General features: G+C 45.2%; 7 protein-coding genes across 7 annotated transcripts; 4 read left to right on the top strand and 3 right to left on the bottom strand.

The window, feature by feature from the left end:
• Positions 1-393: 393 nt before the first annotated feature.
• Positions 394-1,430, bottom strand: FOMMEDRAFT_150801 (uncharacterized protein; the record flags this gene model as incomplete). Its single annotated transcript, XM_007262005.1, has 6 exons — positions 394-687; positions 740-754; positions 812-873; positions 948-1,054; positions 1,116-1,168; positions 1,242-1,430. 6 exons carry the CDS (start codon positions 1,428-1,430, stop codon positions 394-396), a joined length of 720 nt encoding a protein of 239 aa, XP_007262067.1.
• A 3,065-nt stretch (positions 1,431-4,495) lies between these two features.
• Positions 4,496-4,732, bottom strand: FOMMEDRAFT_45980 (uncharacterized protein; the record flags this gene model as incomplete). The annotated part of the gene is made up of 2 exons (XM_007262004.1): positions 4,496-4,597; positions 4,664-4,732. Coding segments are annotated over 2 exons (171 nt in total), but the record flags the coding sequence as incomplete, so codon positions are not given.
• Positions 4,733-6,107: 1,375 nt separating this feature from the next.
• FOMMEDRAFT_150798 (uncharacterized protein) lies at positions 6,108-6,365 on the top strand (the record flags this gene model as incomplete). Its single annotated transcript, XM_007262003.1, has 2 exons — positions 6,108-6,190; positions 6,260-6,365. 2 exons carry the CDS (start codon positions 6,108-6,110, stop codon positions 6,363-6,365), a joined length of 189 nt encoding a protein of 62 aa, XP_007262065.1.
• Positions 6,366-8,671: 2,306 nt separating this feature from the next.
• On the top strand, positions 8,672-8,881 carry FOMMEDRAFT_150796 (uncharacterized protein; the record flags this gene model as incomplete). The annotated part of the gene is made up of 2 exons (XM_007262002.1): positions 8,672-8,731; positions 8,792-8,881. The coding sequence occupies 2 exons, from the start codon at positions 8,672-8,674 to the stop codon at positions 8,879-8,881; spliced, it is 150 nt and encodes a 49-aa protein (XP_007262064.1).
• Positions 8,882-9,288: 407 nt separating this feature from the next.
• Positions 9,289-9,767, bottom strand: FOMMEDRAFT_16597 (uncharacterized protein). Its single transcript, XM_007262001.1, has one exon. It carries the CDS (start codon positions 9,715-9,717, stop codon positions 9,535-9,537), a length of 183 nt encoding a protein of 60 aa, XP_007262063.1. The 5' UTR covers positions 9,718-9,767; the 3' UTR covers positions 9,289-9,534.
• A 1,432-nt stretch (positions 9,768-11,199) lies between these two features.
• On the top strand, positions 11,200-11,719 carry FOMMEDRAFT_150794 (thioredoxin-domain-containing protein; the record flags this gene model as incomplete). Its single annotated transcript, XM_007262000.1, has 3 exons — positions 11,200-11,348; positions 11,425-11,501; positions 11,550-11,719. 3 exons carry the CDS (start codon positions 11,200-11,202, stop codon positions 11,717-11,719), a joined length of 396 nt encoding a protein of 131 aa, XP_007262062.1.
• A 2,814-nt stretch (positions 11,720-14,533) lies between these two features.
• FOMMEDRAFT_116555 (ARM repeat-containing protein) lies at positions 14,534-18,247 on the top strand. The gene is made up of 9 exons (XM_007261999.1): positions 14,534-14,731; positions 14,786-15,115; positions 15,172-16,063; positions 16,121-16,194; positions 16,248-16,358; positions 16,410-16,721; positions 16,774-17,248; positions 17,324-17,598; positions 17,665-18,247. Exons 1-9 carry the CDS (start codon positions 14,624-14,626, stop codon positions 17,842-17,844), a joined length of 2,757 nt encoding a protein of 918 aa, XP_007262061.1. The 5' UTR covers positions 14,534-14,623; the 3' UTR covers positions 17,845-18,247.
• The last annotated feature ends 442 nt before the right edge of the window (positions 18,248-18,689 follow it).

The raw sequence follows: 18,689 nt of genomic DNA, 5'->3' as shown, positions 1-18,689 counted from the left end.
GTCTCTCTCAAACATTATTCAAAAAATAAATAAATAAAAAGTAAATAGTAGAAGGACACAGCACAGCACACTGCCCTCTGTCTGTTTCGTCGGACGAATATATTCACTTGCTTGTGTTTTGGAATCACGCATTGCTCGGACAGCTTTTTGTGCTCTGGCTTCTCTATTTGTCAATTCATGTCTGCCCCGCTCCACGAGCCGGCAGCCGCTTCAGCAATCTCCCCATACAGTGGCACCACTCGCCCAATTTCGCAGCGGGAAAGGCATTCTTCTGGCCAGGTCAGCCAAGCCCCCCTTGTACAAGTGACTAAGCGATATATCCATTTTCTGATACGGAACAACCAAACTCTCCCACTCATATTCAGAAACGGATTTCTGGGACAATGCAACACGTTAAGACACGTGTGTCACTCTATGGCGGAGTGCGACGAGAAGACGGTTGTGTTTGAACGTCGCCGCCCAGTAAGGAGCTTTCATGACCAACTGCGCATTTGATATTACCCTGGTCATGGGCCGGTGTTTACAACGCCCTGCACGGAAATTGAATGGGTTGCTTGCTTCCGTCCTTTCGTTGCTAGCTTCGCCCTCGGTGATCAATAATACGCAGCGTGGTTCCAGCGGAGTCAGAACTATACCCGCTAATATATCCTGAACTCCGTTATAGGTTCGGATCCATTCGTTGATAGACTAGATCTTCTTAAGCCATCTTGAGCCATTAAAAGCGGGGTGAAAACCGAACCGACCAAGCAGCGGTCTAGACAAGGAAGCAAGCCGCGACAGAAGCCATTTAATGTATTACTCTGAGGCTCACGGAATCAGCATGTCGCCAGGGGAAATCTATTTTTGTCCGCGACATGGTCAACGTGACATATGCTGAGAGATCCGCCATTGTCAGCAGTAAAGGCAAGTCGAGATAAACGACACGTTATCACTCTCATGAGGCAAACCAAGCCCATGACAAGCCCTCTCAAGCTGATAGATTGCCCCTGGGCGGATTAGCGGAATTCCGTGAATTGCATTAAAGCGGTGATAGCAAGACCAAAGTCCTAAGCCCCTGCAGACCGTGCTTTCCGATCAATGAGTTGGATAGCCAAAAGTCGGAAATGAGGGCTCACCAATACTGTACTGCAGCAACTTCAGAAACCAGAAGGTTCAGTAACTCCATATCCTAAACAGAAACATCGTCAGGTTCTCAAAGTTAGATTACGATGGAACCTCCTAGATTGCAGATCGCTATTGACTTTTTGCCTTTGATACCGGCCTGGCACTACAATGCCCTTAAAACGTGTAGCCCGCCAAACTGTCGCAAAATAGCCTCCCCACATCGCTAAAATGGAAGAATGGGCAAGAGAAAGCTGTTCAGTGTAAACGTTTGAGGGTCCTGCAGAACAACTAAGCTCCACAGTTGCAGATTCGGACAAAAATTGCATCTTGAACTTCGACAACAATACATTTCGACAACAGCTCCACTGAGAAGGCATCCGTATCCGTTATCAAGAGAAGCCATGTTTCTTAGCAATTCGATTCGGGATCATGAGGGAGATACAAGTTCAGACTGGGCTTGCTACTAGTAGAAGCACGACTGGTGCATTCTGAGCGCAAAAAAGTATTGATTGAGTATGCAAGTTGCTATTTCTTTCCTGTCTGGGGTCCGCATCATGACAAAGACCTGTGAAATAACGTGCAAAGAAGTTCATGTTACCGTCGGGCAGGAGAAACACACATCAAATGCACTTCACCCGCAATTGCTTCCGATTTTGATTTTAGAAGCATACAACGGTGACGAAGCGAATTGTGCAGACCGCGGTTGCGAAATAAATAGTTTTTGCGAAGTCCGCAACGTCGCGGGTATATATCCATTGATATTGTAAGTTTTTGCGACTTAATTCACAGAATCAGTATAGCAACGAATCGGGTGTCGCAAGACTTGCAACTCCAGCATATGCCAATTGGCCGTTCGGTTTGATGTGGTTTTGCTAGTTGCACACCACTGAAATTCAGAGACATGAAACGTCTTCTGGCCCTATCGATTCGTTAGCGAGATCCGAAAACTGGAGTGATCACAAAGATAACAATCCGCCAAGTAAAGAATATAGTAATTTCGCTGACGCTGACAATGGTTGCAGGACGGGCCGTCCAACTGCTAAGGACCGAGTGATTATCAGTGGAAGATGTTTAACCCCAAAGTGCACCACGTACAGCATCCAGCGTCCAGATCAGCCTTCGTAGACACCAGCGAAGATCAACACATTCATCTGTTCCGTAAAGCTACGCAATCCCCCATCCCCCTAACGTCATTACGGGAATATCAGCCGTCATCAGAATGAGGGTGGTTGTGCTCCCTGTGGTCCGGGAGGTAGAGAAAGATGTAGACGCCCAAGCAGGGCAAGAGGGTTGTATGATCGAACAGGACAATGACACTCTAGAGATGCTACTCGCCTCGAAAGCAGAATTACCTGTGTTCATCACCTTGTGAAGTAGGGACATCCAACTTGAAGCGCCTTTTGATGAAAGTAATAAGTGAGGACGGCGGCGTATAGGGTGCGTACTCCGAACTCTTCAGGAAGCGAAATGAATCAGTCGAAATAGCTGTCGGCGTCTACTGTCAAGCCGGCGGCGTCATCACGAGCCGCATATACCAAGTCAAATCAGAGTTCGACCGTGAGACGAGTAGCATTGATCATCAAGAGTATCGAATACGATTTGATTTGGATTGACATAGTCATCGTTGCCAGTTCCCGCAAGCCGATCACGCCGTTCGCACGTAGACACAGCAGTGTGATCCCTACTTTCGATCCATCCGATTTATTCGCTTGAAAGTCAGCAGATATTGTTGACGATTGAAGTATACTCGGATGCGAAATATGGGGCGAAGACCGGAGGTTTGATGCTTCGCGGGACAGCGTATGAGGGGATGTTCAATTACCAAGGTTTCTGGCAGCTATTGAGCGGGAGAATATTTGTATAAGGAATTCAGCGAGACGAGCCCTTTGACTTGACCAAGATGGCGGCGAATTCAACATGATGAATTCTATCGCAATCTGTCTGTCGGTCTCCTTCGGACCGTTAAGCGAGCCATTGAAATTGGTTGTCAGGAATGCATCTACACTGTATCTCGTGGATGTAGCAAAACGATGGCGTGCCCTACCCTACCAGTTACAATCACGATAACCTGTTGCGATCTCCTTCCTACACGTCACGTTGCATGTCGACCTTCGGATTAAAGGGTGGAAGTTGATGGAAACAGCCTTCCTACGGTGAGATTCGGGGGATGAATCACGGAATGAGTACGGTGTATCCAGTGGGCAAGTCAGTGTGGCAAGAAGGTAACTTCGAATGTGGGAAATGGTAAAAACCAAATTGGGAACAAGCAAAGGCAAAAAGCTTATGTAAGTAAATGATTCACGTGCAATCACGGACCTCGACGCCGTGCTCCCACTCTCATCTATTCAACTGCTAGATATGCCGCACAAGTACGCCTTATCGAAGGCTCCTTATGACTCTTTGGCCTGATAGAAGTCTCTCGAGGAGTAGATGCGATCATCTATGATGATGGTGATGGCTGCCAGAAGCACGCTTTGTATTCTATCTGGCTTCACAACGGCTACTGCGACGACGACTGGTTTGCGACACCTCACATCTATCTACATACAATGACTCGATATCATGCTTGAAGCGAGGTCTAAGCTCAGCTGAGCGATGTTACCTCTCTGCGGTGCGGGGCCACTCATCGGCTTGTCGCGGAGTGTGGTTGTGATCTGTGGCTGTCCTTACCGTCGGCATCTTTCCAATGGTTCTGATTCACTGTTGGCGGCAGGTCCACGCGTGCGAAAAAAGTACTGGAATTTCAAGTGACATTCCGATCTACGATTTAAACCAAACAAAATGAAGGAATTTTGCTTCCTGGCTATCGTACAAACACATTGCTAAGGATCCGGTGAGTGGTGATACAGATGTTATGTCAATAGATACAAGAACGAAATGGATAACTTATTATATTCCCTGAAGAGTAGGTCGTTCTCGAAAAAAAGAAGTGACACCAAAGGTAAGGTGAACGTGCGCGGGGTTACCGCGATGAACACAAAGAAAATCAGAGTAACGAAATTGGGAAAAGCCAAGGTTGAAACAAAAAATCGTGAAACAGAAAGAAAGTGAAGAAAATCAGGAAAATGCAACGCGAGGGCCAGACGCCCTTTCGGGGCGGAGCGGAGGGTAGTGAGTTGGATGCGCTATGAACGTGGGACCATCAGGAACAGCGTCAATTCACCTCGTCCGGAACAGGGACGCTCGGCAATGGTTTATCCGGTGTATTGGGTGTTAGAGTTAAAGGCTTTGGCGACAAGACAGTCATTCGCCTGGTCCGGCGTGACTTGCGCAGATCCTGTACGACCTTGAGACGCAGCGGTGTTCCCGGCCACTGATACGACCGCTCTTCTGAGCCAGAATCATCCGATTCAGTGTCACTTGACGAGCATTCGTAGATGGAATGGATGAAGAGGAACTCCCGTTCAAGGATATATGCGCCGTTTTTCCATCGTTCCGAAGGCTCGTGAGCGTGCACTATCTGGAAACCGACATATGCTTCGCAACCGAGACACTATACGATAAATGCGTTCGGGTTAGACTGATGACCATTCTAAACTTATGCAGGAAGGTTACCCACCTTTAGCTCTCGTACGGTGTGTGCTCCTGTGCGCATCAACCAGACTTGTCGAGGACCAAGAGAGACGTTGGAACTAAAAAAGAGCGAAACGAATTGGTCTGCAGGCTTCCCTAAAAACACCGAGGACGTTACTTACGCATCGTCAAAAAGTCCGGCCTTAGGGCTTTGGGCCCCGCAATACGACTGCGCGAAAAAGACTTGCATAAGCTGTTGCAACTCGCTAGCCAAATGGTTTACGTACTCGTGACAGAAGGTCATCCATGCATGCAATGTATTTGTGGCATTTCTTACATATCAATACCCGGGCAACGCTGAGCGGTCCCAAGGACGATGAATAATACGACGCGTATTTGGTCATCGAAATGTGTCGAAAAGAGATTCGCGAATGGAGTACCAGCAGAAAGAGAGACCAGACGGCGCGACAGACAGGTCTTGTGAGAACACCGGGCTATGAGGTCCTTCGTCCTGACCCGCGTCGTATATATACGCTTGGTTTGATAAGAAGCACCGCTGGGCGTTCTTAGAGGCTGAGTAGCTGATCCATTGTACTGGATCACCTATTGGCGGGAGGAGCCCAATTGGCGCATCTTTTCGAATTTCTTCAGTGGTCCTTTCGCCTCAATTTACCGCTGTTGCCAACGGAAGAGATCTTCTGATCCCGCTGTTCCATTCATTTTGCGACCTTCCTCTTATGCCGAAAAGGGAAGCCGCCACGCAAACTGATACATCCGGCACTACATAATGAAATCAACTGGTGCACAAGACTTGTAGAACGGGATTTATGGGCGATGCGGAGGATGCCAAAAATTTTAGAACCAATTGCAGTTCGCGAATGAAGAACAGAGCATACAAGTATAGAGCCCGATTCGGGTGCTGCCTAGTAGCGCGATGCCGTCATTTGGGTGTGAGGCAATTCCAAGTTAGGCGCCCGTTGCTAAGGTAGGGAAACAGAAGGTGACTGTAAGCCGGAGGAAGAAGACGTTCAAACCGAAAAGTCTGAACGTAGAAGCCAATCCGTGTGAATCTAGATAGAGCGCTACGGACCGCGGACGCATCTCGTTTCTAGGCGTATCCGGATAGTGTCTAGATGATCATGGTTAGGAAGCGTACGACACACTTCTTGAATCATGCATTCATACGTTGCACTCATGGGATCTGGGATTGGGCGTTCGATGTCAGACATTCCTCGCTCCAAAATGAGATGATCAAAAGGTGTGGAAAAACAGATATCGGTCCCACATGGCAAGGAAATCGAAAAGGAAAATGTGCATTACATCAGACTCCGTTTGCTTGCATCATTATCTCGGGTGAGCCCTGTAGAACAGTCTCAGACGCCAACGAATACTAATGAAAGTTTACGCCACAAATGAAGGCTAGTGCTAAAAATTTGCACTCAGACATTCAAATTCTATGATTTCATAGATATGGGCGTCTGTGATATCAAATGGCGACAAACATCAAGCTGCCGTCTGGTTTCTCGGCGACGCGTGGCGAATTGCAATCCGACATCCAGCGACTTTGGCACCAGTGATACTCTTTGACTGATGAAGCCTCCGTGATCTATTCTTACGTCGCATCAACCTCCCATGATCATAGTTCCTGTGGCACCGTTCTAAATTGGATGATCGAGTTCCTCTGCGGGACGACTCCGCCACGGGACGAAATGCGGCTGTGTGCGCAGTCCAAGAACACCACTACCTAGATTTGGGTATACCGTTAGATGAAGGTTGCTTGCGATGCTTAACCGCGGGAATATGATAGTATGGCCTGGTCTCCGCTATGATAGGGACCTTTGAAGTCAATACTCGGAATCCTTGCTTTGTGCTGGGTCACAGGTGAGGAGCCATTCTATTCGCTCTGTACAGCGCCACGAATTTAGGGTCACGTCGAGCTAGGAAGGTATGGATATATGGGTATCTCTACGAAAATACCTGATTGATGTGACGACGTTCGCAGTAAGGAGTTGGGCACGTTAGCAAACAGAGGAAGAGATGTTCGTTAGTTTATTAAAAGTTCTAGGTGGTATCTCTCACTACTCTCACTATGTTTCTTTGTTAATTAACGGAAGCAGGTTCATCGTTCTTCCCCGTTCCTATATCCGTGGTTTCCACGGTGAGCCAGGAACATCTCCATATCTTGATTGTAGACGAGCTTCTTTGTCGGCGTTGTCTTCCGCACTGTTATCATCCAGAGCACTTAGGCTAGCAACAAATGTAGGCTAAAAATGTCAGCCTTGCATCGAAGGATACTATAAACATGACTTACCACCAACATATTTGACCAATGGATTACATGGACCAGAACTCTGAATTGATGTTCATCACTGTAGACAAAACGAAATTTTTTTCGTGAGGTCCGTTTCTCGTAGAGCGCTTAGCCTCGGCCTAGCCCAAATCTGTCATTGCGTCTTTTCTGTGACGTTCTTGGTTTGACTTAATCTTGAATGCAAAGGACTTCTCCAGGAGACTAAAGATTCGGAGTTTGTGAGAGCTTCCAAATCAGAGTCATTAACTCTGCGAGTCTCGTCCTTGCTTCAATTGAGGCCAGTAGAGGAGTTATCCGCACGCCCAAAATTTTCACAGGACACATATCATTGAATGGAACTGCAATATACTGGGCATCCCAGCGTTCCAGGACCCAATCCTCATTCAGTCGAAATTTGCTATTTTCGTCTTGTCGTAGAGCATCGGTGATATCGCCGAATGTGAGAGTTCTTTCAGGGGGCCATTTAAATTAGAAATTTATCTCCGTGCCTTCTTCAATGGAGACTCGCGACAAAGCGAGCTGTAAGGAAATATATATTTGCATCCCGGATCCGAGACTCTTACAGCCTGCAATTGCATCCGCCGACATAGTATCGCAGTTCCTAAGAATCCCAGTGCCCAAAGCAGTAAAAAGTGACTTGGGATAATCAAATTAGCATACTTCGAGGCCACTCACTATCGAGGTTGACTAGCACTGCCATGATAAACGGCGACGACACCTCGCCAGCACACATTATACGGCGAGGACAAACGCAGAAGTTGCCTTAGAAAGCCTCCTCAAGAAGCATCCCTCCCGCCGAAGGCTACACAAGTTATTTTAGCATACCAAAGCTGATATATGAGCAGCTTTCTTACACAGGAAGTCTTGTTAAGGGTTATGTAGAGGAAGAAGGGACGAACTCGACATCATCGTTGTGGCAGTTGAAGAGCAGTGTCGCACAGCCGGGTGGACAAGTGGACTGCAATAGAAACACAAAGAAAAGGATTATTAGCCTAATCGTGTCATTACAACACCTCCTTCTCCAGTATAGTTGACTTAACCTAGAGGACGGAGACGAGGAAGCGAGTGCGACAGTGTGACTTCTAATTCGCGCTGCAAAGCGGTGCGAAAACCTAGCAGTCACGTGTACTGGTAGAATTGTTCCAATCCAAGCAAGAATGACTGCTCCAGAGGCGAGCAACAAGCATTTCGACTTCTCAAGGCCATGATATTATAGTGAAACTTTGACCCTAGTTCAACTTTTCGTTTATCTGAAGCGTGGGCGCACTCAACGTCGTCTGTCACTCTCAAGTTTTCCTAAAAGCACACAGAGCATAGTTGGGGGCAAGACCAGAACAAGTGACTAAAACGGAATTTCTCATGGTGAGGCCGTCTTCCAGGTAAGGCAAGACAGTAAAAGCCTGTCTGTACAGCTCTTGAAATGCACGTTTTTCTACCTTTGCCGGGCAGCCAAAGATGTGTACGTCAGGGTGGGAGACGTCACTGGAGATGTATTGCACTCCCAGAGGTGATTGCTTGTAATGGTTCTTCATAGTTTATACAAAGTAGTGCACGGATGCACGACAAGGAAAAGCAGGTTAAATGAAGGGGAGCACCAGTTGGCAGCATCTTGTTTATTTAACCATGCCTCTCTCTTGCCGCTGTGCAAAACCAAGAAAGTTGTCTTGTCTATATAGTAAATGCCAGTCGAAGTCATGATTGAACGAACCTGTATACTCAGTATACCATTATTAACTATCTGGTATGGTACTCCAAGGTGCCGAGCTTGACAACGAGCTTGAAAATATAAAGCACCTTATACCTGTTCGCCTTGCACAATAGAAAGCGGCGTCCGTCCAGCCTAGTTGCCTCGGGTCTGCATAGAATGCCCCTGGTGAGGTCAATGCATTTGAACCCGTCTGGAATCCGTATTTCCCTTCCCGCTATATCGGAGAAGGTGAGATACGCGAGTGATTGTTGCTCTTGGATAACTTTAATAATGTCTGAAGGATAGGACAAGACGGTTGCGGGACATGACAATGACAAATGCAGTGGTGTTGCTGTGAAGACAATAGTTGAACAGGTGCAATAAATTCGATACATGTGTTGAAATGGCTATCTAGTACAATGTTTAAGATGATGGTTAGTGCAAAGGACAACACTGGTGACTCCGGCCTGAATGATGAGCAAGGCCGAATGACTTGTGTCTGAGTCTCTCGGAATTAGACTTCAGCGCGTGACAGTGTGAGAAACTATTCCTAAAAGTCACGTGCAGTCGCAGCATTGTTGGATTTTTGTCGGTCCGAGACCAATACCATACCATACCACAATAATCCCTGGACCAAGGCAAGTATCAGCCCATTTGCAACTTCTCGCGGCTATGATGTTCTAGTAAAAGGTTTGACTCTAGCTCGTCTCTCGTCTGTCTGGATCACGGGCGCCCTCAACATCGTCTGTCACTCTCAGTGTTTCCTAGAGGTAAACGGAGCACGGCGTAAGGCCAGACGGAAAATGACCAGGACTTAATCTCTTATGGCTGGCCTGTCTTCAAGCTTAAGGGCAGGGCAGTAAAGGCTTGTCCCCACATTACTGGCTAGGCATGCCGTACTTCGTCGAAGGTTAGCATGTCATAACGGCTGGACGACAAGCCAAACTTCGGTGGAAGAGTATTGCTCCGCCTGAGGTGGTCGCTTGTAGTGGTTCTTTATAATTGTCGAGAAAAGGAGGATTGCGCAATCATAAGCACATTCACTAGAGTACAATGTGTTTGTGCGTGGTGTTGTGCACACAAAGGGAGTGCACGGATTCATGACAGACAGAACGAGCTTGGGAAAGGAGAACACGAGTTGACCAGCATCGATGTTGGCCTGAGCCATTTATTTCAAATTTCTTTTTCAATTAGGCACTTTGAAGTGATGACTGACATTATTTTTGTAGGAAGCATAGCTAGCAAATTGCATTGCTCTGCAATTGGAGTATGATCGTATCACGAGAACGATCAGCTCAGCGATACCGTGAGTGTTAGCTCGGAAGGATGCTTTCTCCTGTACTATTATTGCTGCGGATCGGTCTAGAATCTATACATTTAGTTGCCGAGTCCATCCCTGTTTCAGATGATGCTACTACGCCGACCAACACCAGGCTCGCGGGGACCACTGATAATGGAACGTGTCTACCATTACTGATTGCCTCTGTAATGATGTGCGATGTAGCAACGTAGATTCAAGTACACTGAAACTCGACACGTTGCCTCTAACGACTGCCAGAGGTCCGAAAAAGCCCACTGGCGTCCGCTTCTTGGCATTGAAGTAACTGCGACTTATATGTTTTGACGAGTACCATGTATACTTTCGAAATATTATTATTTTACAGGGTGAATAAATAAATATTTATGCGAATTCATCCCTTCATACGTTAATGGTATGCAGCTACTCGATTATTGTTCTATCGATTTCTGTATAAACAAGATTGTTGATTACATGTTACTGTCACAATGAATCTAACCAAGCAGCCCTGCAACGTGCCCACCATGATTATGATCAGGTCAGTATTGGTATCCAATGGATTTATTCAATTTGCATCTGAACGGTCCGCTCTTAATGCGATATTTGAGTCCATGCAATAATTAATACTTTATGTCCTGGCGCAATTATAAACTAAATATACAGATAAAATTATAACATGTAAATAACTGATTTCCTATACTTCCTGAATACCTTAAAAAATGGATTAGCACAATAACGCGCGTTTATTTCATAGTAAAATTGAGACAATAAATAGTATAGCACAGATCTATGAGAGTGAGAGATGGAAGTCAATAGTCTCCATGGTACGTTGTGGAGGGATGATTCGAATTATCCTAATGCCGTACAGAGATTGTCCGAATTTCTCGAAATTGCATATAAAACCTTCGGGCCGACCTACCTGTGCAATTTTGTATCCGAATTAATCAGGCTATTCTCTGGACTACTTTCGCGCAAGATTGCCTTGGTGGACTGTCAATAACTACTCTTCTAACTGCAAACTCACAAATTGGAGACTTCATTGAACGCCTGCTGCATTCAATATTCGGTCTTCAACTGCTACTTCTGGCAAACTTATATCCAACGTTATACATTCACGAGCTGTTAGCATTAGCACAAACGTTGTCGTATTGGACATAGCTTATCCGCCTCTGTCGGAGCTGAAATGCCTTCCCGAATACTATGGAAAAGTGGATCCCTAGTAAACTGACACGTCAATTCATGTAGCATTTAAATACAAGCACTTTAATAGACCAGTAGGTGCAAAAAATGCGTCTCTTAAAGCTTGTCCCTTTTGTAACTCTGCTCATCACGGCTGGTGTTGCGTTGGCTGCAAATGTTATAACACTTACAGCCTCAGACTTTAACTCTATTGTCAACAAAGAAGCCCTGATTATGGTTAACTTTTTTACACCATGGTTCGTACTTTAGGATTAATTGATCTAATGATTATTTACTAATATTATACCTTCCTTTTCTGATGATATTGTGTAGGTGTAGTCATTGCAAGGCTCTTGCACCAAAATATGAGGAGGCTGCAACAACCCTCAAGGCAGTAGGGATCAAACTCGGTGAGGTAGACTGTACTAGTCAGTAGGGATCCGAATCGTACCGTACAGTACGGTTACGACCCGTTTCGGTCACGGTACGATCTGTACTCGTACCGGACTTTGAGACACCAAATACGGCTCGTATAAAACGGGCCGTTTCCCGTATCCTATTAGGCCAAATACGGCCAAATACGGCCGTATACAGAGTACGGACATCCAAAGAAGATTTTCAGTATTAATAACATAACATGTGTAGCACAATTTATAACTATTTCTTCTCTTTGTATACCTTATAATATACCTTTTATACATAAAAACACCAAATTTAGCTAATCTTGGGGTCAATGTATTAATATTATATTATTTATCTTCTCAAAATAGTTAGTCATGTGACTATCTTTTATTACTTCATACAAATTATATTTCAGATTTACTGAATATATTGATGAAAATGGGCATAACAAGTGCTAATTTGATAGGGACATACATATAAAGTAATAATAGGCCTTTTTAACGATTTTAAAGTATATTAATTATTTCTTTCTATTAATATAATATTAAATTTGTATTTACAAGTGTATTACCATATACAACTGTATACAGTACACACTGTAGCTGTACTTGTGTCCTAGAACTCAAAAAACAGTTGTATTTTTACAACTGTACCCTGTACAGACCTGTACAGAGTATGGTTGTACCTGTATACAGTACACTCAGATCCCTACTAGTCAGGTAAACCTCTGTACACAACATAGGATCACATCATATTTGTGAGTTATTTGTAATGTGTACAGAGATTGAAGAATTATCTAAGTCCTGGTATTATAGTACTCTAATTGTTTACAAGCATAGCAAACCAGTAACCTATACTGGAGCACTTACAGCAGATGCTATTGTCAAGTTTTTGAAAGGGTATGCTCTCTCATTTACTACTAGTTTTGAACCTAGTCTTCCTAACTTCTACTTATTTTTCTGTCAATTAAGTTTGTTGAGTGAATGATTGAAGGGGGAATACAGGAGTATAGTGTCTAGAACTGTGCAGGAGACCCTCTTGATGTATTGAAATACATGATGCACCTTGACATGTTTCTTGTTTGTTCTATTAACTCCTTCATGTAGACATATGTGTGTTGTAAACACGTGAAGTATCAACTCCTAAAACATTGCAGGTATACAACACCAGGTCTTACTGTAAAGCATATTTACAGAATACCATGACAGGTATCTCAGTATCTGATACTTTCAGTACTCCTTACAAAAACGTTCTTCAAATTCTTGAAGGTAAAGTGTTTGTGCTACTTGCCTTGAAGTAATCATTTTGAACATTTACACACTGTCCCAGCATATTTAGATGAAGTAAGCAAGGATAGACGTGTCTCCTTGCAATACAACTGTGCAAGGCTCAATATAACACAGTAAAATGAATCTCTACAAATGATAAGGCCAGCATTAGCAACTCATTGCATTAATGGCTCTATATGCATCTCAGTTTGCATTATATACTGTATGTACATTAGCACTTAATAGTACTGATTCCACATTGTTGTGTCATAGTATACTCATTATGTGTGAATCAAGTATCTGAGTTCTTTCTCTTTGTCCGTCCACTATAATAATTCACAAATGCTTATGTAGTGAATGCATTTGTTAGAATGATTTCAGATAGATTGTAATTTATGAAGTACACTTTGGGGGAAGCAACGGCTTAGTATTGGGTTGGCATTCTGAAACTAAATTTAATGAATCCGGTTTATATTGACTCCCAATATTTCACTGCTTCTGCAAGATTTAGTGCAGAATGCAGATCTCAGAGTTAAAATGACAATGCAACTTATGATTGTAACCAGGGAGTCTAAGAATAACAAAAGGGAAAAGTCCAAGAATGTACAGCTATATAGCGCGGGTACTTACTCCCTATTTAGCCAGCTTCGTTGCAGTCCCTTTGAATCGGTGCAATTAAGTACAAGGATTTACAACGAGGCAAGCGCAGGAAGCCGCGATCTCTTCCGCTTTGGCTATCTGATGGATAACATCAATATTTGGACTGCGGAAAGCATCGTCAGTCATCGCATCAATACATAAAGGTGATTCGGCGGTCAATTGGACCGGTGTCCCCAATGAATGATCCTGCGTGTGCTTACTGTGTGGACACTTCAACATGTGTACAGGGCACACAGCATGAATCAATACAGAAGACAGTTCGTCATTCGATACGATACGTCCAGCACATTCTCTCTGCGAGATCCGATTCAGATTCAAGATTAGGATCTTACACAACAAAATGAGTCCGAGGGGATCGTGTTCGGGCGCCTTTGTTCCCCGAACAAGGTTCTCCTACCTACTACAACTGCGCATGCCAAGGAGGAAGATCGAAGTCTTCCCGAAGTTTACAGCCTCAAAGTCTCTTACGAGGCTGTGGATCAATCGCACTGCATTCTCCGTTAAAGCGGGAAAAGTTTCAAATTTACATCCTCAGACTCGAATGAAGATACTTGGGTGGGGAAGATCCACTTCCGGCAAGCTGGTTCAAACCGGCAGGCCTAGGGCGATGATTCTCGGCTATATGCGGGTATTAATGAGCTTAGTTATTTTTTCATATGGCCATCGAGCTTCCAGTAGCTTCATATCGCTGGTCTGAGTGTCCCCGTGCCGTGAGTTAAGCGCGTGTTGATGGCACCTGAGAGGAGTAGTAGAAAGTGAACAACTACGCAATCGACTGACTGACAATGACATGACGTTCGTCTATGACGAGGGCCGGAAAGACAATCCTCGTTACGAGCCAGGGAGGTGAATAGGAACATCGGCAGAATCAACCCTTTTCTTCTTCTGGGCGCATCGAAGGAGAGAAGAAGAGAAATATGTGTCTGAGCGAAGGACAATAGAGTCCTCCAATAGTGCATTTGTACAACGCGTCGCGACGAAATATTCAATTTACTTGACTAAAGCTCCACGGACGAGAAAGGAAGGAGATTCTCGCGGGAGTGGCCATGCCAGGCGAGCTCGTAAACAACCTCGATCACACTCACTTCCTCAACCACCGTCCGTGCCAGCTTGTCCCCTCATCGCGCCCGCACATCTCCAGCAGTCACCTCCAAAGTCGCGTTTCTCGCGCCCCCGCGTCTGGTGATCATTTCTCCTTTACAATGACGACGACTTGGGCCCCCCAGCAGGCCGGTCTGCAGGAAATTTTGCAGACCATCCACGAATCGACGGACACGAACAACACTGAGGTGCAGAAGAATATCACACTCGTGAGCCATCCTTTTACTGTGCAATGTGGACGTTTCATTTGACTGCGCGTCTAGAAACTGAACAACTTCACGAGAGTACCAGACTACATTGCGTACCTCTCGTATATACTCGCGTACATGCCGCAGGAAGAGGACAGGATCCGAACGATCGCCGGTTACCTTCTTAAGAACAATGCACGACTCATTCTTCGAAGTGCGCCAGAGGTGGCGACGTTTGTCAAGGCGGCCATTCTTCAGTCCTTCAACGAGTCATCAGTGATGATCCGTAACACGGCCGGGCAAGATGTTGTCGCGTTCCTCGGCATTCTCGAACCACGTAATTGGCCAGAATGCCTTCAACTTCTTTTTGAGACCTTGGACTCGACCAACGAAGATCAGCAGGAGGTAAGTTTCTTTACAAATGGAGCGTTGTACGTGCCACCATACTGATCGCGATGTAGGCCGCATTTAACGTGTTGGAGAAAGCATGCGAAGACTATCCGCGGAAGATGGACGTGGAGATCAACGGAACGCGTCCTCTAGATTTCATGGTACCCAAATTCCTAACGCTTACCGAGCATCATAGCGCGAAGATGCGAGCACATGCGATTGCGTGTCTCTCATACTTCGTGCCGATAAGCAGCCAATCTCTTTTCGCTCACATCGATAACTTCATCGCTGCTTTGTTCAAGCGTGCTTCCGATGAAGACCCATCTGTTCGTCGACACGTCTGCCAATCGCTTGTCCTCCTGCTTGCGTCGCGTCCGGAAAAGCTCATGCCAGAGATGAGCAACGTTGCAGAGTATATGCTTTATTCAACTCGCGACAAAAACGAAATTGTTGCGCTCGAGGCTTGCGAGTTCTGGCTTACGTTCGCAGAAGACCCCGAGCTAGTAGCTCAATTACAGCCGCTGCTCGGAAAGGTTGCTCCAGTTCTGCTTGAATGTATGGTTTATGGCGAAGACGACCTCCTATGGTTGGATGGTGACGCAGAAGATGCGAACGTTCCTGATAAAGAAAGCGATATCAAACCTAGGCATTATGGTCAAAAATCCCATGGATATGCACACGAGGGTGGTCCAGAGGAGGACAGACGTGTTGGTGCATACGGCGATGAATTGGTCGATGACGACGATGACGACGACGACGAATACGATGCGGATGATTTTGACGATGAAATGTCCACGGAGTGGAATCTTCGAAAATGTGCAGCAGCCGCTCTTGATGTGCTGGCTGTTCGATTTGGCGCGGATCTTCTCAATGTTTTGCTTGCACCGCTCAAAGATAAACTATGGAGTCAAGACTGGTTGCAACGAGAAAGTGGTATTCTCGCCCTGGGTGCTATGGCAGAAGGTAAGATCGCCCTGATATATTAATTACTGTTCTGAATTTGCTCATGATTGGCATCAGGTTGCATAGACGCTATTGAACCGCATCTACCAACATTAATTCCGTACCTAATTAATATGCTGAACGATCCAAAGGTGAGCCCTTCCCGCGTAGCTCGAGATAGCCTTGTATTAAATCTTTGGCTCAGCCCCTGGTTCGATCAATAACGTGCTGGACACTCGGGAGATACGCGAGCTGGTGTACACAACCAATATCTCCTGAACACAAAATGCAATTCTTCGTTCCCACATTGGAAGGTGTAAGTACTCGGATACTTAACAAAGGCATTTATATTCAAATCTTCCTTTAGTTGCTTCGGATGGTACTGGATAATAATAAGCGTGTACAAGAAGCGGGTTGTAGTGCGTTCGCGACGTTGGAGGAGGATGCAGGCCCTGAGCTTATCCCTTATTTGGAACCCGTTCTGAGGAATCTTGTTTTCGCTTTCGACAAGTATCAGCACAAGAACATGTTGATCCTTTATGATGCTGTCGGGACCTTAGCTGATGCTGTTGGTTCTGCGTTGCAAACACCGACTTACGTAGATATCTTGATGCCTCCACTGTTGAAACGGTGGGAGAAACTCAAGAACTCTGACGAGGATCTCGTTCCTTTACTGGAGGTAAGCAAACAGAATTCTGGTGGAGATTTGTATCCTGATTTTCTATGCGTAGTGCCTATCGTCAGTAACAATCGCCATCGGACCCGCCTTCCTACCCTACGTCACGCCTATATTTGAACGATGCATGTCTCTCGTACATTCATCACTGTTGAACTACCAGGCATACCAACAAAATCCCGATCTTGATGAACCAGACAGATCTTTCCTTGTAGTTGCTTTGGATCTACTCTCAGGTCTCACTCAAGGTTTGGGCATGGCTCTTGAGCCGTACATAGGCGCATCGAACCCCAATTTACTCGATCTCCTAACCGTATGTCTCAAGCACCCTCAAGCACCAGTACGACAGTCAGCATATGCGCTTGTTGGCGATCTCGCGATGCATTGCTTCCCGTTACTAAGACCAAAGATGCCGCAGATCATGCAAGAACTCATCATCCAACTCGACCCGGAGCCAAAAGTCGAATTTGTCAGCGCGTGTAATAATGCCGCATGGAGCGTTGGCGAGGTCGCTCTACGATACGGTACAGGTATGTGCTTAATAACGTTCTTCTTTCAAAGGAGTCGATCCTCATAGAACTTCTTTTACCTCACTTGGAATCTAGATGATCCCGAATTCGCGCAATGGGTTCAACCGCTTATTACCCGACTGGTTCCCATCTTACTGCATCCTAAGGCACCTCGTAGCTTACACGAAAATGCTGCGGTGTCTATTGGCAGGATTGGACTTATGCACCCATCGATTGTCGCACCGCATTTGAACGAATTTGCGCAAGCCTGGTGCCAGGCGCTACATGACATTCGCGATAACGAGGAGAAAGACTCAGCATTCCGCGGGTTATGTCAACTCGTACAAGTAAATCCCGGTGGCATTTGGAAGGTAAGCCGCTTGTCGATTCGAGTATCGTCTCGGCGTGACATAATCTCATACTTTTTGGTTCTTCAGAGCTTATTGTGGTTCTGCAACGCAATCGTGCGATGGCAAACTCCATCGCAAGGACTAAATCATGCGTTCTCGGAGATCTTGCGGGGGTTAAAAGAATGGGACCCAGTAGCGTGGAATAGTCAAGTTCCAACGTTCCCTCAGGGTATCCAGGCTCGATTGCACGAACGTTACGGAGTTTAATTCAAGTTCCCAACTTTTTCTTTTACCATCTGCCAATATCTGTCCATAGCTAGATTCAAACCATGTCGCTTTATGAGGGTATTTTTCTACCCCCAACAACACTGTTTTGAGTCATGGTGTTCTTTCTCGATTTTGTCATTAGTTACTGCAACGGTTTGTAGCATTTCTTTTATCGTTTTTCTTTTTTGATATTTGTTGTCTTTGTCTCTTTGTCTCTCGTCCTTTCCTGTGTCGCTCCTTGCACGCGTCATTTGCTTGATTGCTTGCTTGCATTATCAGTTCAGTTCAGTTTGTCAGGTCTTTTCCTGCCTGCTTTTACCCTCTTTTATTTTTTTCGTATATCTGTTACCCTACTGACCCTACGAACCAATCAATCGACTGACTAGTCAAGTCTGCCTGTAACCCTCCTGGAAAGTGGCATTTCTGAATCTACCTATTGCAATTATATATATATCAAGATGGTATGTTCAACTACTGTTATTTCTTCTGTTTGTTTGCATATCAGTCTAGGGTGTGGTCCATATTCAAGGAACAATCCTGCATAAACAATGACAAGCTTTACACTATTGAATTATGTAAGTTGCAGTCAACCAAGTTGAAAAACCAACAATTCCTTTCAGTCTTCCCTATCATCCTATGTATGTCACATTTAGTTTATGGCCATGATAGTCTATTACTTCTCAGAACATTTTTTTAATTACAGACTGGCAGCTGAGGCTTTCTAAATGGAGAGTAACAAATGGTGAGACAGACAACAATATAGTTACTGTAGCTAAACCAGACTAATATAGTTGTATTAAGGTAAAAGCAGAGGCTTCTATCTAACTTTCTCAGTTCCAAACCAC

Source organism: Fomitiporia mediterranea (genome assembly GCF_000271605.1).
Source record: "Fomitiporia mediterranea MF3/22 unplaced genomic scaffold FOMMEscaffold_1, whole genome shotgun sequence".
NCBI lineage: Eukaryota > Fungi > Basidiomycota > Agaricomycetes > Hymenochaetales > Hymenochaetaceae > Fomitiporia > Fomitiporia mediterranea.
This window is presented reverse-complemented; position numbering and strand designations above follow the sequence as displayed.